This window comes from Calidris pugnax, unplaced genomic scaffold (assembly GCF_001431845.1).
Source record: "Calidris pugnax isolate Ruff unplaced genomic scaffold, ASM143184v1 scaffold103, whole genome shotgun sequence".
NCBI classification, from domain to species: Eukaryota; Metazoa; Chordata; class Aves; order Charadriiformes; family Scolopacidae; genus Calidris; species Calidris pugnax.
The window spans coordinates 6,080,549-6,105,284 of NW_015090990.1; the positions used below are offsets into that span (position 1 = coordinate 6,080,549).

A 24,736-nucleotide genomic window follows, 5' to 3' on the forward strand; every position below is an offset into this window, starting at 1 on the left:
AATTGCATGCAAGTATTTAATTATCAAGGTATTTACCAATCTGAATGACCGAAGAACAGATAATCCTTCAACATTTGCAAGACCAAGCTCCATTAAACTAAGGCTAACAATAATACCATCAAAAATATTCCAGCCTTCTTGGAAATAATAATAAGGGTCCATGGCAATTATCTTTAGTACCATTTCTGCTGTGAATATCCCAGTGAATACCTAAAACAAAATGTAATTAATTAGTTGAATCGTTATGAGAAATTTATATACCTGAGCAAATTTTTCTAATCTAGTTTGAGTTCTCATACCTGTTAATTGTATCTGTTATTATAAAACCCAGCTGATTGCTACCTCCAAATGGCATCTGAGTGTTTCTAAACACTGAAAACTGATAATTAATAACAAATTACTAAATCAGGACAGATATAGGAGGGCAGAGGTTTGATACAAATGTAAAAAAGCTATTTACTAACAAATCAGCAGCCCAGCTTGAGTTCATATTTGACATGTGCTGGACTATCCACCCAGCAGATGATGTGATATGATCCAGTGTTTTCAGTCCTGTTTCTAGAGGATAGTCCCAGTAAAGCAAAAGAAAACTCGACAGCATTTTTTCCCTTGTTCACAGTCTAAACAGAAGTATTAGAAGAAACTCTCGTAGGTCAGACTCTATCAAGACATACTTTCTAATGTCTGTCTTTTAGGTCAGAGTTGAAAAGTATGGGTGGAATAGTCAGGGGAAGTTGGAGTTTCTTGTACTGAGCTTTTAAAAAAGATTTAGAGGTTTCATGCACAGCTACTATTTCATGGGGTAGCTATTTCCTTTTGGCAAAAAGAACTTCATGGTGATAATGTTCTTTGAAATATTTGGAAATGGCAAATGTGAAATTATCAATGCTTCTTAGTGTTTTATAGTCCAGAATTTAACCCAGCACTTTCTTGTGATGAGTAGCGATCAGTGGTTTGTGCAGCGTAATAAAAAGTTTTGGAGCATAATACAAAACCACTAAGAATATATGAAAATTCTGCACAATACTCAAGGGATATCCTAGATGATTCCAAAAGTCTACTAAAGTACACCAAAGTACTCTGCCATTGCCTTGTGATAGTTCTTTACCCAGCTTGTTCTCAGTCCTCCTACAGCAAGTTTTATGGAAGCAAAGCTGACATTTTACAATACTATGTAACTACACTCATGATTACCTTCCAGTTCAAGAAGATTAGCAGGTGGATATAATGCCAGGGAAACATTAACTATTGTTGAAGTGTAAAAATTAGCATTTTTTAAAGTGTATACTTTGAAGAAACTAGAAATATAGCAAGAAACACTACCCTATTAATTTGATATATGAGACATTATCATATAATCAGAAGAATGTAAGAGGTATTGCTATGTGTGGTAAAGAGAACACAACAAAGAAGGTTATTCTTGACAAAAATGTCGTATTTGTCAAAATTACTGAAAAAAGCAATGAAAAATATTTAATTGTAAAATATTTCCTTCACAAGATATCCCATTCCATCCACAAACTACTTTTTCTTCAGCATAACTGCATCCTCAAATGCACCAAAAAAACTTTTTAACAGAAGCAAACTCAAGTTTTCTTATATTTTCTTAGGACTTTTGAATACTGAATGAATTTTAGTATTACACAAATGAGTCATTGCATTTTAGAAATATTTCTTCCTTCCCATTAAAATGCTACAGAAAAGGCAGAGTCATATTTGTCATATTTAATTTATCCTCAAACAGACTGTGATGTCACAAGCAAAGAGTAAATTAACATATTTTGAATGGAAATCACAAAATTAAGGTTAATAGATTAACACAGTGAGGAACAGAAAATTTAATTGAAACCAGCAGGAATAGCTTTCACTGCATATATATTATCCTAATCAAGGATACTGGATTGTTAAAACAGTAGAAATATGACTGTTGCTAATATGATAGAGTAAAAAAAATAAAAATATGATATGGAAAAGGCAGAAGACCTCATAAATATAAATGGTTGGAAAGAAATAATTCTAATAATATGACAGACCAGCATTTTAAAATACAATATTCTGTAATCTGTGATGAATATAAGAATATACCAGCAATTAAATCTTTGTCCCTGAGAAAGCAAACTGTAATGCACACAAGAACACGTAAGTATTAAGTTCAATTTTACTTCTATTTAAAAAAAAAAAAATCATAGAAGGATGTAATACCCGTACTGATAAGGAAAATGTTCAGACTTTAAAACATACTATGACTGAGAAATCTATTACTGCTCCATTTAAATATTAGCAGACTTTTGAAAACTAATGTTTTTGAATGATTAGTTCAGAACACTTGGTTGGTTTTGATTTTCAGGACTGCATGCTGTGTGAGTCAATCCAGATCTCTCCTGTGTAAACTATTGGTAGTTATGTGAGCTAGCAAAAAATTAAAAATGTATGAATCTTCTTTTGAAACAAACACTTTCAAGGTTCAGTCCTTTGCTTCCTGAGTGTTGGAAACACATGGAAAGAAACAGACAAGAACATTTATGTTATGTTATGCCACTTTTAGAATTACATGTACCCCTAAATCTCTGGATCAGGTTAAAGTTGGGAAAAGCATCACTAATAAACTTCCAGATATGAGGTGCTTTTTGTTAGAGAATAAATACAAATCTAGTTTATTATGTATTTTCAGTTACCTAAAGTGGCAAGGACTTACTGCTAACCAGAAGTATGCCTTTCTTGGAAATGTATTTTCACTGTAGTGTAACTGAAAAAAATTTAAGGAGAAATTCTGACATCTGAATATTTCATCAATTTCTTACAGAAGAAAAATATTTTCTATGATGGAATATCAGTACCATGGTAAAAATTAGATAATATACCTCAACATTTTAAAGAAAAAACCCAAAGTAGATCTCAAGAAATCTGAGAATCCAGTTAAGACTGCACTTACCAGATTCCCCACAGAAAGGACGCTGCTAAACTGTTCTGTCATTGGGTAATGTTCCATGGCCATAAACAAGGTGTTTAAAACAATACAAATAGTTATAGCAAGATCAACAAATGGATCCATCACAACTAAATTGACGACATGTTTTACTTTTAACCATGGGCTCCAGCAATCCCATATCAAGAAAGTATTTGCAAATCTGTACCAGCATGGTGGGCATTTCTGCCTGGATTCTTCAAGCTCTGAAAAAAAAACAAACCAAAAAATCCCAAACCAATTAACAAAAAATGAATATTATACCCTCTGGAAGTTCTTGTTTAAAATGATTAAATCATTAAATAAATGGCTTATTTAAACCATTTATATAGAGCTCACACAAACATGGGATTTCCCTCACCTATGTTTAGCCATCTTAAAGTTAAGCACCTAATTTATTTAAGCTCCTCTACAACCAGTGGACAGTTCAGTTATCTCTGAAGATTCAATCATCTCAGACATCTATCTAAAGAGAGAAATGTGTTTCTTTCTTTCCCATTACTGTAGGGAGAGGCTAGACATCTAGTTTAGGTTAGTTGACTTGCTTACAGCAGATGCCTTAATTTTGGATATTAAGAGTTAACATGACTCCGTTGTCAGTGAGCTCATGTATATGATTTGTGTAAGCTTCATAAAATATAAAAATTTTGTTTTAACTATGTAACATGCATACGTACTTTGATTTGAGCTACTAAACGTATTCTATTTGCTACTACACTGAACCACTACAATATCATAACAGATAAAATTACTCTGTGTGCATACCTATCATGCTTATTTAAGTCAGTATTTTTAATGTACAGAATGCCTGTTTTCTTATTTTAAAAATTATCATTTAACTTTGAAAATTTCTTATATAGTTGCAGTGTCTATCAATTGAGAAACAGAACAACAATGTATCAGTAGAACAACTCTCCTCTCAATTAGAATCTTTACAAACTATTTTTTCTTCCATTTCACTGTCAATATTGTCAAAATCACAGAATAGTAACTTTTACTGAGTTAATAATAGCAATGATGAATGCTTAATGTGATGGGATGTTTGAGGACAACCCAGAAGGAAGATCGATATTTGCTTAAGTGAAAAATGCTTAGACAACAAAATATGTAAGAAATGGCCACAACAATTTCCATAAAATTTCTGCATAGTAGCATCAACCCAAATCTGAAATCTGCCAGTTTTCAGACACACAGGGAGGTGCCAGTTTTCCTTACAGCACAAGGAAGTCTCCATCACCATGAAATTTATGGGTGATTTTGCTAAAATAGCAAGCATGCCATTCTACAGTATTTGCTAATAAGAATTTAGTGCTAAACTCTTCACTTTGAGGACTAGCGGATTGATTTTTGCCTCTAATGTTGTCATATATGGGTGGAATTATGGGAAGTTAAAAGGTCAGTTGTCACAGATCTCAAACTCATTGAAACTAACAATCTCTCCCATTACATCAGACTGTAGTCTCTAGGCAGAGAAAGGTATCATAAGTATCGAAAGTCTTCTATAATCTATATAAGCCATAACAAAGACAGTGCTTCCGAAGGAGTATATGGATTGGGTAGAATAATCGTGTTTCTGAACAGTAACTCAGAAAGCTGAAAGGTAGGATGGGACTCGCCTTGGACAGAAATGGCCACTCACATTGGACGCTGAGTTGGCACAGAAGACTTTGCAACTTCAGAAATAATGCAAACCAGATGTGGGTAAGGAGATGAATATCAGGCCAATATAATTTACATTGACATGTTATTTCTGGCCAGAAACAGACAAACTATTCAGCTGGAGGAAGAGAGCAGCACCCTCTAAGGAGATATCCTTTCTACCTGGGAGGAGAGCTAAGAATTGCACACTGAAAATCAATAGGTACCAACAGTTCACGCTTGCACTAAAGTAGGAAGATATATTCAGAAAGATACATGTTTTTGAGAATGGTTTGTGAATACTTCAGAAGAAAATAGGCAATATGAGCCTTATATTTCTGACTATAATTAGTTTGAGCTCTATTTGTTTATCTGAGAGCAAAGGGCTTCAGAACTCACTTCAAAAAGTATATTTAAATTCTGACTTAAAGTAATCTGAAGAACAATGTAAATTTTTTTGGTGTCTCTTGTCCTTTTAGAATATGGTAGGTCATCTGCAGGGTTTGTCTGACTATAACAGCTACCACGCTTTGCCCGTATCCATAAAATAGATCCTTTAAGCTTATAAAAATATTTTAATGGCATATGTATGAACTGAGTGTATTCTGTTTCCATTAAATAAGCAAAACTATTCCAATGGCGTATGCTTTTCCACATAGCAAATATCATATTTTTTAATCTTTGACATACTTAGAAACCTATGAAAGTTTAAGAAATGCTTAAGGAAGGTAGTTCATGTGCATTGGCATTGGTTGATTACAGTTGGTTGTTTTCTTTAAAACAACCTTTATCTTTTTCATTTCCTATTGTCTTTCCTTGGACTTTAAGGGAAATGCCTGTTCCAGAACATCACTGCCTTTATCATAGCAATTCCTGTGTATCTTAATTGATTTTTTCCGTTGATGTCTTACGGGAAGAATATCCCTGTATTCTCTGTTTGGGGGTCTGACAATCCTCTGTTAGTCTACTCAACAGAGTAGTATTTTGGAAGCTGTCATGAAAAACAAATGACTAAGCATTTAAAATTTGTAAATAATCTTATAAATACTCAAAAGCCTTTTGTATCTGGTATTCAGAGATTTCACATGTTCAGTGTTACACTTACAAAGGAAATTACGTAAATAATTGCTCTGTACATGTAGTTAGCAGAAATTCAGTGAACTGCCTGTCAGAAAAAATGCATCAAATACCTTCCATTGTATTTGTAAGGATGCTGGCTATACTCATTGCTCTTTGTCTTGCAGCAGAATCTTCCAGCATTTCCATGGAAATCTGATAAGAACTCAGTCTTCTTTTTCTTATTTCTGTTTCTGTAGTGGTGCCCTGTAAATGAAATATTGAGGAATTAAACCATCCTTTTCAACAGCCAACTAACAATATTTACTCTATAAATGTTGTAGTGATAATCTAGTATGCTTTGTGCAGCCTAATAGACTTTTCTTACACACTGAAGGTTTCTGTGTAATTTCCTGTAGGAATTCCTTTGCTTTTTATTGAGGAACTCAGTGGGAATTTTGTACAGTGCTAGGAATAATCAACTGGGGGACACAATACCAAGGCACTGTGGGACCAAAGGTGGTTCTCATTTAAATGACTGAATGAAAAAATTTTTGTTAGGTATCTTTTTGCTAGTGATTATTATTATTCTTTCAAGAAAAAATGATCAAAGTTGAAACCTGTCACCTTAATTTCCAGTAGCTAGTCACGTTAAATAATTAAAGTGCGAGTACAGAAAGAAGTGAACTGTTATTTAAGAAAGTAACTTTGATACAAAAAACATGAGTATAATTCTAGGAATTAATTGTCTCTATAATACTTTGTACTGCATTCCTAACTTGATAAGCGTGGTTGGAAAATTTTATATGACAAAAAAACCCCACATCTTATTTAATATTTCTTCTTCCTAATTCTTACCCACTTGCAATGAATATGCAAATCCTCTCTGTTTTGTATGGCTTCTAATTATCTTTTCAAAGCAATAATACATGGCTCTAATGGGTCACTACTCAGTAGCATGTAGATATCCTTACAGTTGCTTTGCTTTTCTTCTAGAGTATAACCTAGGGATCTAAACACAGGATTGGGATTATAAATCTGATTAAACCATAACTGGGATCTAAATCGTGGTTCCTGCTTTACCATTGATTCTGTGATTCATGGTAACCACTCAGTCTTTTTCTCATTATTCTGTCCCCATCCAGAAAAGAAATCAAAAGGCCTGCAGAACTCATAAAGGATTTCAAGGTTATCTTAGTGTGAAGATGAAAAAAGCATTTTTGAGCATTCACATTTCTTTATAGAAGACACGAGTTAAATGGCTAAACCTTTTTTCAAGTTAATGTATTTCTGAAATAGAACTATATACACATAACCTCTGAGGTAATCTGATTGAATTTCTGGTATTAAGATCTTTGTCAAGATAGGAGAGAAACAAAAATAAAAAGAAATGTGTAAGAGTAATGAAATCTCAATACATATTATTTTTTTCAGGTTAAGTACAGTTCTATTATAGCCACAAAGATACCACACTGAATTCATATTAAAACACTATGTGTGAAAAGCTTGCTTTTTTAAAGTTTGAAAGAACATCTTAGCTTACAGAAGTCTGAAACTGAGGCTGAAATGTAATGTAATTGCCAAGGTACATAGGAACAGTACATCTTTTTCTCATGAAAGTTATGAGAAAAATTTCAAGAGAAATTCAGTGAGGGGTATTTCTATTAACTATCATGGGAGTAGTAACTGCATTCTGTTCAATTTTGTAGGTGTTCTCCTATACATATTTCCCAGTTATCTCCTTAGTTATACACCAACTGTCTACCTTTGTTGATAAGGTGAAACTATATACAAATTGTCAAATTCAATTTATGGGTTTTTTTTCTTTCTATGTACAGATCTCTTACTGAAAGCAAGGATAATATAATACTTTACTGAGGCTCAGACATAGGAGGTTGAGGACTTTTTTCCCCTTATGTTCTGTTATTTAGAAACTATTGCAAGTTATTTCTCACAGCTCCAAGAAATTACAAGGCACGCAGTAAGAAAAAAATCTGTCCTCAAACCAAACGGTAATAATTACTGGTTCACTTATAATTACCTCTGGTATAAGCTGACCAGTAGGTGAAGTTAGAGTTGAAGGTCCTCCAACCAAGGAGACGACTCCATTGCAATCCACAGTGCTGTGCATCTTCCCATTTACTGGAAGGGCTGGTACAATTCTAGATGATACACTCGCCTGACTAATATTACTGTTGCGCCGTTCTCCATGTCGATTTGGAACAAAGAGGGAATCTCTTCTGCTCTCATTGTCTTCAAGAGTGCTGTGCTCATCATCAGCAAAGTCATTTTCAGATCCTATATCCTTTGCACGACCTCTGAAACTGAAAATGCTTGTTTTGCTGTTGCGCCTTGGTGAGAACAGGGAACCACGAATGCTTAGCAAAGACTGTAAAAGATTTAAAACAAACCAAACAAAAACAGCATCAGAACTGAAGTTCTAAGTTCTTGGCTTTTCAAAGAATAGTTACAGTGCTGGAGGAAGGATAGTCACTATTTTCTTCAGTAGTATCAGTGTGTCCAGTAGGGGAATGTGCTAATCAGAGGACCTGAAGTGGAGGGGAAAAATTCTTGTCAACGTAATGTAGCCAGACTGAGGAAAAGTTGTGCAGAAGACATAAGTAAGGTTGGACAGTTTTGAGCAGAGAAGGTATAGGTTGAATTAGTATGGACCCAGGACTGTGCTAAAGACAGTTTTCAACATCGCTATCAAGATTTTTCAGGTATTTGCCTTTTCTTCCTTCTTGTATTAGAGGATAAAGCAAAAAATCGTTTACTTTTCATCCCTTCATCGCCTCGATTCCTAGGAATAACAACTGGTAATGCTCACCAACCACTGTTTTCTATTCTATTTGCTAGAGGCAGAAGTGGTCTTAAGTGTAGCATTAAATTCAGTCTAAATTGATGTAAAGAACTTGTCTGCCCTCTTCACACTAGGCTTCATAGTGTGGGAGCAACATACACAGTAATCTACAACTAGAAGAGGCAACAGCTTGGGGAAGCTCTGGTGGTACAGTGTGACCATAAGTCACAGCTGTGCTCTTGGGCACAGCTTTCTGGGAGCTATAGCAGGCTGCACACCCACCAGAAGGTACCACTTGGCCATCAGGCAGCTCAAAGCAAGTATTCACCAGGGACACAGTTACCTAAAGATATCCTCTTACAAATGAGAAAAATAAATCAGTGGTTGTTGGTAATTCATCTTTTAATTACAGTAGAAGCCGGTTAATGGAATGTTCTTCTCCCTTGCTACATATTTTATTAACAGCATTCATGAATAAATAACATGAGTACTAATTGTGGAAAAAAGAAGCCTTGCATTAAGCTTTCTTCAGTTTTGCATTTCTACAAATCTTCGCATCTTGGTACATCAAAAACCTGATTTGAGATGATTCTCAATTTTTCACTAGTTGAAGGTAGAAAGTACTTATATGTAATAGCAGTGGTTTTTATCCCAGGATAATTAAAGTGAAAGTGACAAGTACAGTATAATATATAAGGCTATATTAATACTGTGAAAACCAAACACTGAGTGTATACATATATATACACAGATAATGTGTGTGCTGAACTGGTCATAAAGGCTGGCAGGTGTTTACTATTATAAAATGTATTTTTACTGCTCTTACAGCCATACCAAATTTTAATAATTTAGGCTGAAATTTTCTATGCTGGCTGTCAGCCTCAAGCTGAGTTACTTGAAGAACATCAACCAAATGGGTTTGCTAATGTATTTATGTAAACTTGGCTAGAGAAAAAACTGCTGTTTTGCTTATGTTGGAAGATAATTTTATCTAAAAAAAAGGTCTAGCTGCTATAGAGCATGACACTGAATTCTGATAGAGTGGTGAACTAACTACTGCACCCTTTGTACATTTCTTTGTAAATGTATTTGGCCAACCTATAGTCCTTCAAAAAATCACACTCACGAGGTTTCATCTGACTACCACTGCTACCCTTTTTCTTTTAGAGAATGTTTCCATGGCTGCTGTTTTGTTTGTTGTCCAATCTTTCCAATACATGTTATCATGCTCTGAGCACAGCTAGATGCATCAAGCCCCTCAGGGATTTAGGAGGAGTAATGCCTGCTCTGAAAGTCTCTGCTGGATTGAGACAAAAAATATAAGCCAAGATGATGGCAATTCTAACACGTGTAGAGGCAGAAATATATGTGTCTACATGCTCCTGGAAAGTAAGGTCTGAAAGGAAAGTTTGGCTTTTCTTGCAGGCTGCATCATTCATTTGCACATGAAATAATGTATCAAAGGACAAAGCCTCCACAGGAGCTGACTGGGCAGATTATCTCTCTTTACCATTCCACCGCATTCTTTCATCCTCTGCCACCCTGTTTCACCAGGGAGCAAACTGCATGGCTAAGAAGGGGAACCAGCTCTTCAGTTACCAGGTTCTGTGCCCGTAATCCTTCCACTTTTATGGCAGCTCAGTTTTATTTCAGTGATATGCAGACAATGTATGCCCCAAGGAGTTTTTACAACTGCTTACCCAAATACCGAGACATTCTTTCATTAAGAAATTATCCTAATTTAGATTAGTTACTTGATACAGGTCTGTTTGTGTTTTAAAATTTTAAATTAATTAAAAAATATGTATTTCAAATGGTCACTTATTTCCTCTCTGCTGTGTAGCTCATGATGTCTCGAGATGAACTGTTTCCTGTCTATTGCACCATTTCCTTCTTTTCTTTCAAATCTAAGACATGCACACTTTTTTTCACTTGATTTTAATGGATTTTAATTATTTACTCTGCAACATGAATTCACATTTAATTTTAATGCTGTCAAAAGTCATTTGAGATGCCTTGCTTTCCTAAACTGCTTAAGTTTGTGTGGAAGTTTCACAGTTCTTCATGACGATTGCCAAGATGAAAGCTTTCTGAGAGTTTCAGAGTATGAAAAAATACATGCAACATTTCCTTACTGTATTTTAATAAAGCTACAGAAAGCTTATTATCTATCAAGTCTCTGTCTCAAATGCTCCTCTCCTTAGCATACATCCTCTATATTGAGTATTTTTCCTGTGCACCAAAAATGTATTTAATATAAAAATTATATATTCCTTAATCAGTCTCTTCACGACAGGTATATAAAAGAGCATCAGGGAATTTAGACCAGACAATAGACAGGCCTATTATCAAGTTATTAAAGCCCAGGATCAGTAGTAAGAAATTCCTTTCTGCGCAGACTTTGCACTTCTTTAGTGCGCTCAAGTCACTCACCATCCTCATCTATGAGATACAGACACTTATATATATCTGAGACAGAATTGTGCAGTCTAAGATTAGATCCTTTGCCTGACTCAAAGCCCATTCCAATTAATGAAAGATTTTTTTGAGCAGCTTTGGCCCAAAACTAATAGTACTTTTTATTAGACTGGAAATATACTTTTACAATATTACTCAAGGAGTTGAGATAGATTCAATAATTCGTTTCTCTTAATTTTTTTTTTATTTCTTATCCAGAGAACAACCTGGTCACTCTTCTTAATTATAATAAATATGACTTCACTCCCTTAGAAATGCAAATGTATCTTTATCAAACCATGCATTGCCCATTACACTTGACTAATTACTGAGGCTTTGTCTCAAATTAAGCTTTTCTCCCCTCAGAGCATGTATTTCAATGTGAAGTATTTCTGCCACTGAATCCCATATTTCATATCAGTCTGTAGACTAACACATTTGATATAAACATTAAATAGGATAAATGTTGGTAGTTAAATATGGGTAGTATTGGTAGCTCAATATCATCTGGTGGCTTAGACCAGACGTGATCATTTTGAAGAGATGCATTTTGAGTGATTTTTCTACAAATACTGTAACTGTGTGGTATCCTTAAGCAACAGAAGAGATCCTTTGATTTAAGGGAGTGAAGCTTTGAAGTTAGGATTGAATTTCAGTTTAATAGTTCAGGTCCTTCCTGATCTATTGTTTTCTATGATTGCAATGATTCTCCATCTTGTATAATGAATTTCTAATGAAAAAGAACAGTATAACTAAATTCTTGTAAATACAATCCCAAAGGATCCCTATATATTTTGTCTTTATTGTGGAGAACTAAAGCTACTTTTCTTATTATCTACCATTTAAAGAAGCTAATTAAGGAAAGCAATAGAAACTAATGGTAGCGCAGAATTTCCTATTCAGGGCATTTTGATGCTGGGGTCTGCTAAAAAATACGTATTTGTATAGTTTTAGAATGGATGCAGAATAGAGGACCTATGGTTGATTAATGTAAATTTATGAATACTAATCAAAGAATCTTTAATTATTTCTCCAATCTACCAGATGCATCTTCAGAAATACATTTTCAGAAATGTTTTAAGTTTACAATTATCCTTGGCATGTTCTTTTTATCCCTTCACTAACAGAATGGGTCAAAGTAACACTGTTAATGTTACTACCACTGTTTCTTTCCCTCACTCATCTTTTACATAATTTCCAATACAGAAGGCTGCTGTAATGTCAGTCAAAACCAATTAGAGTAGATGAACATGCTTTAACGAAAAAAAAGTGCTGTACCTGGTGGGGAGATGTGAATCTTTTTTCATATGTCAGTTGACTTCCTTCTGCAGAGAAGCGGTAATTTTTCCTTCTGATACTATCTTCTGACTCCGACTTGGGGAACTGATCCGTATCTCCTTTGTTCTCTGCTTCAGACATTTCTTTCTGTCTTCTTTTCTTCCTTCTGTTTCTTCTTTCTTTAGCACTCTTTGAGCTCAACTTTGATGCTTCTGAGGAACTTTCCAAGAGTTCTCCTAATCCCCCTATACCACTGAAATCTCTTGATGCAACTGATGCTGCTGCTACTGCTGCTGTTGCCTGTCAGGTTACAAAGCAAGGTATTAGTAGGCCAAAAATGAACAATTTTATAGGCTTTGATCAAATACTGCTGGTTGTACTCGAGGGTTTAAGTATGCAAATATACACAAACATATTGTACTGAAGATAAACTATTGAGTTGTATAGTTCCTCATTGTCTAGTAGCATGAGCTGCTTGAAGTGTCAACTTCCACAGAACAATAGCATCACTATTCTTTAAACACTTGCTGCACAAGACACTGGTCTGAAATTATGGTAGTCAGAAAAGTATAAACACTGGGCTTTCTCATGTATTTCAGACCTTCTTCCCCATTTTCTCTTGAGAAAAGCCCCGCATTGTGCTCTAATTTGGCTGATTCCTTCTGAGTCCTTACAGAGACAATTAATTCCTAACATCCACCATAAGAGTTAATGTATCATAAATCAAATAGCAGCCTGCAAGTAGTTGAATCCAGCCTTTCCTCTCTGTCTTCACAGCAAGGACACTCCCCTCACTTTTCTCCTACCTTCAGTGGCAACAGGCACACACTCTAGACAAGTCTTCAAGCTCTCCTTTCCTCCCTCTTCATGTTTACCCTCCCACATTTCCCACTGTAACAGCGCTCTAGGTCTTTGTTATAGATACACAAAGGTACATTTATTTCCTGTTGCTGCTGCAGCCAGAGAGAAGAAAAGATTTAGGTTTCTCCTCTGATGGAAATGGATGAGATTACTTAGTGGAGCAAAGAGCCACCTCAAAACTCAGAACCAGTATCTTCAACTACAGTGGTCAGCCTTCATGATTTAGTTCATCAGGGAAACCAGTTAATTTAGCGGTCAAATAAAGGAAGAATTGAGAGTGCGTCCAGTACTCTTCCTAGAAAGAACTGTCTGTGAGATTGCTATGAAGTTCTGCAGTGGAAAATGTGTTTGGGAGGCTGATAGTCTGCTGTGAGCTTACAAAAAAGGGTGGCGTGAGAAACGGCAAGAGACTAGGGTTATATAATAAAGATGACTGGTAATTATCTGGCAAAACATATTATATTCAATGCCTAGTATTTCAGGAATGATGAGACATCTCTCTACAGAAGGAAAAGAGAGTTTGAAAGCTTATAGTATGAATTAATGGCTTTCTTCGCCACCATACAAAATCCATGCTATGCAAGTTGACTTGATAAAGACTTTTTCTGCTAAATTAGAATATTAAAAGGATTCTGAAGTGTTTATCAATTAAAAAAAAAAAAGTGGTACTGGTTTCAGAATATCAGGCAGCAGATGCTAAGTCACCACCCATCTAATTCATACTACTAACACCAAAAGTCAAACAAGTGAAACAATCCAAAGACCAGTGTGATGACTTCGGTTTGTAGGTGAGTAGGTTCAGTGTTGAGAGAGAGAAGATGGGTCCCACACTCGTTTCCATCTCAGCAATCAATTCAGCAGCTCAGTGATCTACCTTGTAATGCATACTTTCTGCAAATATTTTCACATACAAAAAGGATCTTGACTATAATGCTGCTTTTCTTATAATGAATTTGGTGGTCATTCATTTAAAAAAGTAATGACATTCCAGGGCCTTTACCCAACCTTCCCCATAGTCTCTGTTTCATAGTTTGCTTCTTCCTAATTCTGCATCAGCTTAATCTCTGTCCTCTTTCTCATACACAAAAACATCTAGATGGGCCTGCTGATATCTTTTGATATAATGTGACTTAGTCCCTCTCATGGATGAAAATATCAGATTGTTTTAAATAAGGTATATTCTTTGCTGATATTTAACTTTTTTAAATTTTAATTTTGCAGCATTCTGCTTTTTCTTAAGTGATTTGTAAGTGATAAGGTTTAATGACTAAAAGAGATATGCTGATTAGATTTTACAGGTCATGCTTTCTATTCAAGAAAAAGATGGAGTGTTTTACTTTCCATTAGCAATTTATAGAATCATTCTTAGTGAAAGTAACTGTAAAATACTACCAAAACTATAGTTTCATAGAAGATTCTGATTTGCTAGCATTTTATAAATATGGTCCTGTTGAAAATTACTATATGCCAGATGAAAAGCAATAGAAAATCAGTCCAGAAATTAGAGAGACTTCTGACTCTTGGAGCTGAATTCCTGAATATATTTTACTTTCAGATAAGAAAAACCTCACACAAAATTATCTATTAAAATGTCTTATTTTCATAAAACTTTTAATAACTTCCTTCTCTTTTCAAAGAAAACAAAGATTATTTAAAAAGAATTCTGAAATAATACCTTTGTTATAAAAATTACTAGTCTGTTTTAAGGATGTATAAATTTCTGATTGACTTCAGTGGGCTTGAATCAGGGATATACTTAAATATCTTGCTGGACAGAAACCTAAAAGAACACTCATTACAATCCTTCTCTATATTTTCTGAATACTGGGGAAGAATTAATAAGTACAGCAAGACTGGTAATTCTCACTTAGACCATAAAGCAGAAGTAATGTCACTAGACTTTTCTCATGCTGTTCGTAAGATTTATAACATAAAAGCATCATGCACTATGACTACTTAAAGTCAGATTTCTAGAACACTTCTATCACAAATATTTTACTTTTACAGTCTTGTGCTGAATTTAGTAGTGTTCTTTTCTGTACCATTAGTTGGCCTTTTTGTAATCGCTTAGTTCCTGATTTTCATTGGTTGTTTCCACTTTTATAACTTGTGTGGTAAATAAGACTTTTTTCTTTTTATAATTCATTGCACAATTTATACATGTTCTAATTCATAAAAGATTATTATCCTTGCCTGAAGAGTAACTCTGTTCAGAAAGTATGATTTCCATTATTACCTGAGCTTCTTCTTGTTGCTTCTTCAGTTGTTCCAGCATCTGTTGAAATTCTGCCTCTTTCTGCTCTGCTTCTTCCATGGTTGCTTGATTCTGTTCTTCATAGGCCATGGCAACCACAGCCAAGATCAAGTTGATCAGATAGAAAGAGCCCAGAAATATTACCAGAACGAAAAATATCATGTATGTCTTCCCAGCAGCACGCAGTGTCTAGGGAGTAGAAAGCGTATCTATATGTTATTCCACCACTTATCTTTGATACAGCTAAAGCATTATGCTTTCAGCTTATGTACAAATAAGCCTATTTATATGATTTTGTATGTCACCTACAGTTTACTTTTTATGTCATAAAAATTTCTTACCAGCTGATACAGATTCTCCCAGAAGTCCTGAGTCATTAGCCGAAAGAGTGACAAAAAAGCCCAACTGAAGGTGTCAAAACTTGTGTAACCATAGTTGGGGTTTCTACCGGCTTTCACACATATATATCCCTCTGGACACTGCCTATGTGAAACCCAAACAGGAGATACTTAGTTATAACTGTTATTTTCTTCTAGAATATATTTGTTATCTTTTGGAACAGTATGCATTATTTTTCCACAAGAAATCCATGAATTACAATTTAATTCAATCAGAAAAAAAAAAGTCCTAAGAAGCAAACTAATAAGAGAGTAAATGAAAGATACCCTTTCCATCCTCTCACTGGTTGAAATGACCTAAATATTTAAATTCTTCTCAGCCACATTTTGCAAATAGAATCTTTATTCCAAATGAATAATTTCCTGGCAGAAATAATTGCTAAAATGTTGTTAAGGTTACAGACAGATTAAACAGTATTATTAGCTAAATCCAATTGTACTGTTAGGGATCTCCCACATAATGCTGAGATATTTTTATTTTAATAAGCTTCTTCACTGTTGCCAGTTAGGTATTGGAGCTAACAATTCTACGCTCAGAACTGGGCACATGTGTATGGCAGAATTTGCCAGTAATGAAAAAAAATTAGGCTTGAAAAAGAGGATTCAGTCCTGAACTATGAAGTCACTACTGTGCTTTCTTAATATTTTATGTATTCTCTTTCTCACTTTTAACCATTGCTTTCATCTTACTTTCTTCGATCAGTACATCTCCAAAATAGACTTTACAAGAGTTCAGATTTTATCATTAACACCAACATATTTTTTCAATCAAGCAGGAAGAAAGGCTGCTAATGAGTATTTTATTGAGACAGAGAGTACAATATTATGACTTAAGTAAGAAATCGTTGTTTAGCAGCAAAACTCTTTGATTTCTGTAACACTGCTAAATATGGAGTTGCGACTACTATGGATAGGTTTCATGTTATTGCTTTTTCTACAGAAAACAACAGAGGACTTTTGAAAGGGTCTTACCCTGCATCAGAGCTGTTACCACAAAGTAGGGCATCTCTTTGGCCTTCCAAAATGTAAAAATGAGCTGTGTAGAAAGCATTAGAAATATATGTGAATAAATCAAATGAAAGTATGACAAAGAAAACTAAAAATAAATTATAATAAAATCAAAGTGGTTAGCTGCTGATCACTTTGCAATTTGTTTAGGAACCCTTCTGCTAGTTGTACTTGTTTATTATATGTATTTGACATCTGTCAGTCAGTGACTATAGGCATTTCGACATAAGGCAGAGATATAAACTGTTCAATGTTTTTTGTTTGATCACAAATAGTTACACACTATAGCCACAAATATATTAAAAATAGGTATATCAGTCATTCTTACTTTCATCCTCAATGTAATCCTTCCAGTTAAATGTGCTCACTGTCATATTAACAAGTGTACCGTTTTCATCCATTGTGCTATTAAAGTAGGATATAACATTTATTTCAAAAGTAGAATTGTCTGGAGGCCACTGCAGGCATTTATTCCTCAAGTTGCCCATGAACAGCTGCAGCCCTATTAGTGCAAATACACTCAGACAAAACACGGTCAGGATCATAACATCTGAGAGCTTCTTCACAGACTGAATTAGGGCTCCTACAATGGTCTTTAGGCCTGCAAAGAGAAAAGATGCATAGATTTATCAAAGAGTCTTTGCCCTTCCCATAAAATCAAGATATCATGCAGACACTTAAATAATTTTTTATTCCTCAAACAGTAAAGCTTCATGAACAGCCTTAGAGATTATGAAGATGAGTGAAAGAAAAAGATTCTTTTGTGTGAATATGCAATGAACATATATTCCAATAAATTAAATGTATAATGTTATTCTCGAACAGGAAGTTTTATCAATCATGCTTTTCCGATACAGATTTGATTTTCTTTCTTAATTTTTCTCTGTGTTTAATAGTGTGCCAATAATTCAGTTTCCAGTTAATATTAAATATGACTTCACAACAATATGAAGATAGTATGAGTTATAATTGCAAGAAATTTTGAGGAAAAAAATTCATTTGCATTTGATAAAGTTTCCTGTGTAATATTTATGTTCTTCTTGGTAGCTTTTTGTTGTTACTTGGTTGTCTTTAAGACTAATGTCAGTTTTAGGTGGTAAAATAAAGGAAAAAATTCAAAATCAAGTAAGCCATAGCGCTAAAGCTTTGATGCAAAAGAGACAACTTGTTATAAAAAGCAGAAAACCAAAGCAAAATAACCCATGGGCCTCATATTTTATGTTTCATGCAAGAATGTGTTAAACTCAAAGGCTGATTTTGCCAAATAAAAGAAGCTAATGCTGGAAAGGCAAAGAATCATAATCCAGGGTTATGATCCATGCCTTTTTTTCTTTTCTTTTTTTTTTTTTTTTCTTTTTTTGCAACATGAGCAGCGAACAGCAAGACTTATGCTCAAAAGAAGTGAATTCAACTTCAATGGAATGAAAGTCAGCCTCAGTGTTTAACCTAGCTCTCACCTGGAATGACTGATATTGTTTTCAAAGCTCGGAGAACTCTGAATGTTCTCAACGCTGAGACATTGCCCAGGTCCACAAACTCTGTCACATATCTGTAATAGGGGAGTTCACACACAAACACAATGACAGCACACAAATAACAGTTGGAGATACAAGGGGCCTAACACCTTACACCAACTACTTCTTACCTGGGATTACAGAAATAGTTTTCAAAGCTCTCAATACTCTGAAAGTTCGAAGAGCTGAAACATTGCCTAGGTTTACAAATTCTGTTACATACCTGTAGGATTAAATCACAGTTATTCAGAATTGAGGCAGAGCTTATACTAATTATGTGGGTCTTCAAAACCTCTGTGGCAATATTAGCAATAATACTTCAAAATTTACCTGTCCCTTCAGTACAACTCGCTTTTCTAATTCTTTATTTTCATCAGTTTTGCTTAAATCTCACTGACTTGAAACTCACTGATTTGTATTTGAACATCTAATTAAACTAGTTAGCTTGCAATAGGACGGCGACATGCAATCAAAGGGATGGCTTCCATTCTGGTGAGCAGAAAAATGTAGGACATGAAATTAGTGTGCCTCAACAGTAATTACACTAGTGGCTGAGACTCCATGCTGGCCCCTGCCATATTTTACTTTGATTTAAGTACTAAAATGTGACTTCACAGTTTGCAGAAATTAAATACTTTTAAATCAATATATTTATTTTAATATAATTTGCCACTAATTTCATGCCCTAAAAGTTAAATAAGTTCTTGAACCACTTACGCCATTAAAATGACACTGAAGTCAAGCCAGTTCCATGGGTCGCGCAGAAAAGTAAAACCTTCTAAACAGAATCCCCTTGCAAGAATTTTGATAAGTGATTCAAAGGTATAAATCCCAGTGAAAGTGTACCTGAAAAGCATCAAAGCAGGACTAATGGATTTTTGCATACTTGTGCTTGTAGACAGTTAAATTATTTATCAAAGATAACTTACAAAAAAAAAAAAAGAAAAAATATTTATTTAGAAGTGAAAGAAGAAATCTTTAATTTAATTTGCCCCATACACTTAAGAATGCAACTGTTGTTCAGTAGATGAAATTTGAACCCAGTACATATTACTATTCATTTTATAAAAGGTTGATATAATCTCAGGTTTTGTGCTTGCAAATAATTTCAGACTCTCATATATTGATACATTTCAGACTTTAATACTTATATGTACATTCTCTGGCGCTTACAGGGCTGCCTCTTTGCTTGCATTCTTGAATCAGGTAGATGTCTAAATGTTCCAAAAAATGAAGACTTTACTTTTTAGTGTCAAAATCAGACAGTTTTGTGAAAATCAGTTCTGGATAATAACTATACTCATGCCTTTAATACAGGTTTATTTCATAAAAAATTATTAAATATAACTTAGCATACGCAGACTGTTATTCTTGAAGATGTGGAGCATGATTACCAATTTACCTGGAGTGGGAACAACCATTCATTTAAAAACATACAGGAGTCAGTTATAACCAGTGTAATGCAGGAACTTCCTGAAACCCATGTGGGTCTATGTGGACCTCCAGAATAAAGGAAATCTACCTACAGACGCTGCTGCTCTCCTTTCAGACTCTCAGCAAGCCTAAAAATCCATAGTCGCTGTTGAGCATACTGGGAACGGGTGAACACTAGTGCGGTTTCTAAATACTGCATTCAGAGTAAGATTTTTAATGCAGTGAAATAAATAAATAGAATTCAATAATGGCTATTGGAGAATGGGAGGGAATGAAAAAACCCACAAGTGGTTAGAACCAGGTTTTTCATGAGTAGTATTATTTCAAAGAGAAACATAGTATTTAAAAGCAAAACATGTATCTGTATTTTGTTAGAGAACAAAAATGCATGTATACCCATGAACAAGAGAAACAGAGAAACTTTGTGGTTTCCTTACTTCTGCCAGCTCTTTGTTACTCCTTCACACGTACGGCCCTTTCCTCAGTGATCTGAATGTCTTGTGGTTTGGGTGTTGTGTGTGCTTGCTGTGGCTGGCACTAGTGAGTTCACATCAGTGAGCCACAATGGATGTCCCACTGTGCCAAGATCATAGATACTCAAGCAATATATGACTGACATCTCAAATGACATGCAACAATTTTACATGCACATTTGAAGTTCTGGAGCTCCTTTTCCAATTTACAGCTCAGAGCACCCAAGGACAAGAGCTCGTGTTTGTACTTCACAGTAGAAGTTCAGATGTTCCTCAGACATAATTTTAAAAAACAAGGCATTAGGAAACCAGAGAGATATTGATGAACTCATGGAATCTGTTTCTTCATTACTCTGGAAAAGCCCATTCTGGCATGCAGTTTTCCATAAATGCTTCTTGTTTGGAGTCACACAAAAACAGAGACATAAAAATAAAGAAGTAAAAATATTTAACTTACTCTACATTCTTTGTCCAGTCTGGAGGGTTACTCATGGTCATAAATACACAGTTGGTCAAAATAGTGCACATGATAAGCATGCTGAATAATGTAGATTATAGTTAAGGCATGTAAGTCAAAAAAGCATGACAGCTGTACAACACTGAAATCATTAAAAATATTAAGTCTATAAAAATACCTACAAATAACGTGATATTCTAAATAAAATCTGAAAATAAAGCTTTGCACATAACTTTATCTATTTTAAATGGTATCCCATCTGGCATGTTATGGTGCACTTACTGTAAAACAATGCATTACTTTACTTCTATAAGCATGGCAGCTTTAGGATTTAAATGAAATTTAAACACATCCTTAAGTACATAAAAATATGAAATGAGTACCCAAACATCATTAGTCATTGAAGCCAGGGGCATCACTCTAAAAGATCTTTAGGCAGAGGTTGGTTGTTTACACCCAAATTGTTCTTTGGACATGATTGAAATACATTTGCAAATATTCTCCTTTATTCTGACCTGGATATTTATTGGACACCCACCCCAATACTGAAAATACAATGCTGAAGAAAGATGCCTGGAAAAGCAGCTCTTTCCTCATGCTCTTTTGTCCTTGCTAAGTGAGTCTAGTTCATGAATAGTACTACTGGTCTTGGTAAAAGTGTGACCTTATATATGTTCAAATGCAATGGTTTGTTACTAATTTGGCCTTAGCTTCAGGGCTTAATATGGGATCAGGTCTCCTTTTGTATATAAAGCCTGATATTTAAACTCAGACAGCTTTAGGTGGTTCAGTAGAGAATTTTCTTAGTAGGAATGAAGATCATACTGCAATTCACATGTAATTTTGCTGCTTTTTAAATGGGATCAGCATATGTTTAGTTAGCATCGTACACCCACATGGACATAGTTTGTATATCCGTAGAAAAGTATCATATCAGTAATGAAACAGTTTTAAATGGCAACCCTTAAATCAGCATTAAGAAAAAAGGATATGAATGTACCAAAATCTTGATAGCAATTTTTCTGATAGGATTAAAAGGAGTTAAAATGTACAAGGCAGATGTGGCACTGAATCGGAAAATTGCCTTTCCTTTATTCAATACTATGAAAGTCTGCGAAAAAGAAATACAAAATTAAAATACAGTGTTGACTACATAAATATCTTTACTTCCTTCTAAAGGATTCCATACTCTGATTGGGACATTCAAGCTCCATTCTATTGTCTACCTCTGGTAGGAAAATAACTGATACAGTGGATTAAAACTTCCTCAGCCAATTCTCCATTTTGCTAAATGTCCCAGCATGCGGACTGAATTTTGATATTATTAAAATTGGTGGGAATTATCACCACCAATTCCAGTTTATCAATGATGGTAAAATGTGGCATTTCATCACTAAAATATTTTCAATTCTATTTCTAACAAAGTCTTTGATTAAAGTCAGAGTTTCAAATTTAACCAAATACATTCTACCTTGTGAGCAAACACTAACAAAACCAAAACAGCAAAAGGGCAGTTCTAAATGCTGGTTTGTATTCGGAACAAATACTTGACAGAAATATATCCATATATATATGGTGACAAGGACAATCACTAAACAATTAACCATAATTTTAAAATAATTTTGCTTTCATTTTAAATTTTTAATTACAACCAATAAAAACTATATGTATCTTCTAAAAATCTATCTGTGAAAAAATAAAAGGGATTAAGAAATTGCCAGCTGACATCATTCTGAGCAGTCTGAGACAAAAGTAAACCAGAATTTGGCATCTTGTAACAACAAGTCTTTTCTTCAAAAAAAATGCTGGTTTAATTTTAACAGTATGTTCTTATTTTCCCTATATGTAAGCACCAAATTTAGGTCTTCGTTATCTTTTAAAATTTGACCTACGGTTCATGTTCACTTTCATTCTGTTCCTGTTGGCAGTCATCGCCTAGGTATTTTCATTTTTATTCCAAGTATATCTGTGTGTGAGGTTTACTTGCATCTTTGGTGCTGCTTGAAATTTCTTCAGGACATGCTTGCTCTTCATTCCTTTTGCTCTTTGTCAATGGTAATGGCTCTGCTTTGTGTCACCATAATAGAGTCTTTGTTACGCTCTCAGCAGAGCTATATAGTATCACTGGTCTCTATGTTGATTTCTATTCTCTGTAAAAACTGGGCTGTGATCAGAAAAACGCTGCCCTCTCCGTGGCCTTTACTGCCTTTATGGCCTGGGCTGCTGTCTCTTTAATGTCTCTTCCAACCTAGAAGATTCTGTGATTCTACCAGGGGAAAGCGGACAGGCAAAGGAGCGTTGGCGGTGCCTGTTCACAGAATAACACCAAGCCTAACTTTGAGGATTACGGAGAATGGATTTGGGCTCATTGGCATTTCTCTTTGCCCTACAGTCCTTCACCCAGCTAGAAATAGTAGAAAGATGTTGCCTGTCCCAAGGTCACTGCTGCAGCTGAGCCTGAAGAGGGACTCCAATTCACATATGATTTTCTCTGACATTTCTCATGACAAGTCGATGATTAAGAGTAGTTTCTGCTATAAACTGGAGGAGGAATGACTAATTCTAGGTCATCATTTAAGATGTCCATTTGTTTTCTGTTCAGCATATTAGGCTGGTGTGTAACATATATGCAGATATTACCTGTGAGAAAAGATTCTGCCGTTTACAAATTACTCTGAGAGACCAACCAGTCCATGAGTAGCCTGAGTTTTTACACTTTTGTTTCAAAAAATCTGACTAATTTTTCTGATTATTGGGGGTTAGAAAGTACACTTCAGTACTTCTCAGGTTTTCTGATACTTCATTTGTAGAAGACTTATTTAGAAAATTTTAGTCCCGAACTTATTTATGCAACTTTATTCCTGAATTGTTTTGCAGCTCTTCAAGAAAAGGGCTTAGTGCACACAATTATATTGTAAGTAAAAATCTTCATGGAACTGCTGATATAACCAAAACCATATAAAGGAAAATAACCCTTGGCAACACTCCCTCTCTGAGCTTTCATTTCTTTAAATTTCCTTAGTAATACTAATATTTGTATTATCTACAGCACTGTTTATTTAACTTTGGCAACTGTTATCTTATGGAAGTACATATGGATTCTGCTTTATTTTCCATTCCTATTACTGAAGCCATAATTTTTAAAACAGTTTTGCAAACCAAAGGCAAGCACAAATTTATCCACTATTTGATAATTTGAGCCAAAAATTGAGAGTCCTATTGGCATGATTTTTTCCTAGCAAACAAAATAACTTTCTTTACTGCTTGATGGCAGCCTGCAATGCCTTAAGCCATCATCAGGGCAACTGTGTCCATTTCCTTCTCCATATCAGAGAGACAAGGAAAGATAATCCAAGCACGTGTCCATAAAACACTTTCTGTACTTTTGCGTTCACACTTATTATCCACAGCTTCATCTTCCTTCACTCTCCTTACCCACAACATTTTGCAGGTCTATCAGGAACTGGGAGAACATCTTGATGCTTCTAAAGGAGCATGCAGAAATAAGCAGAGAGTACAGAGCAGAACCTGCTCTTACTGTCAGCTGTACCTTTTACTAATGTGGGCAGGACATAAGGAATTTTTAACTATTCCCAGGCTGGACTATTGCAGATCCTGGAGGAATTTAACACATTCTACCACTAATCCCTGCTACAGAGAGACACTTATTTATTCCTTGTCTTTCCCTGAAGTCATATAATGGTAGTCTGTTTCCAGATTACATGTATAACTGCTACAAGACCAAAAACATACACTCTACTCCAGACCTGGACTTTTAAAAAGGTGAAGGGGCAAACTTTTTACTCAAATGGATCTGTTTGAACTAGCCTTTCTAACTCCAAGTCTCTGGCTTGTGGATCATGTGAAAATAAGGACTTTGTATGACTGTGCAAATCAGAAGGGGAAGAACACATATTTCAGGAGTTTAAATTCTTCGTGGAGCACAACTATGCTATTAATGGTCCATTTGTATTATAGACTTGGACATGGAATGAGCATATTACTTTTCTCTCACAACACATAACCCTTCACTCTGCTCTTTCTCCATGAAAACTCTCAATTAGCCTTCAGAACAACAAAACTGTCTCTTCTCTAATCTTTCCCCAAAATCTAGCTTTTCTGTGGTGTCTGCCACAGACT

At 34.9% G+C, this 24,736-nt stretch overlaps 1 protein-coding gene across 3 annotated transcripts in view; it reads right to left on the bottom strand.

The window, feature by feature from the left end:
- The window catches only part of LOC106895266 (sodium channel protein type 2 subunit alpha), a 76,683-nt gene that overhangs the window by 36,638 nt on the left and 15,309 nt on the right, over positions 1 to 24,736 (bottom strand). For 2 of the 3 annotated variants that reach the window (XM_014954584.1, XM_014954586.1), the window contains exons 4-16: positions 21,589 to 21,707; positions 20,597 to 20,686; positions 18,950 to 19,078; positions 18,176 to 18,267; positions 17,047 to 17,319; positions 16,683 to 16,746; positions 15,654 to 15,795; positions 15,295 to 15,501; positions 12,198 to 12,497; positions 7,701 to 8,048; positions 5,794 to 5,926; positions 2,933 to 3,171; positions 37 to 210 (exon numbers count right to left, since the gene is read on the bottom strand). In XM_014954584.1, coding sequence (XP_014810070.1) covers positions 37 to 210; positions 2,933 to 3,171; positions 5,794 to 5,926; positions 7,701 to 8,048; positions 12,198 to 12,497; positions 15,295 to 15,501; positions 15,654 to 15,795; positions 16,683 to 16,746; positions 17,047 to 17,319; positions 18,176 to 18,267; positions 18,950 to 19,078; positions 20,597 to 20,686; positions 21,589 to 21,707 — 2,310 coding nt within the window. Of the gene's footprint in view, positions 1 to 36; positions 211 to 2,932; positions 3,172 to 5,793; positions 5,927 to 7,700; positions 8,049 to 12,197; positions 12,498 to 15,294; positions 15,502 to 15,653; positions 15,796 to 16,682; positions 16,747 to 17,046; positions 17,320 to 18,175; positions 18,268 to 18,363; positions 18,456 to 18,949; positions 19,079 to 20,596; positions 20,687 to 21,588; positions 21,708 to 24,736 lie in introns of all 3 variants that reach the window. The other variant, XM_014954587.1, reaches the window with a different exon arrangement.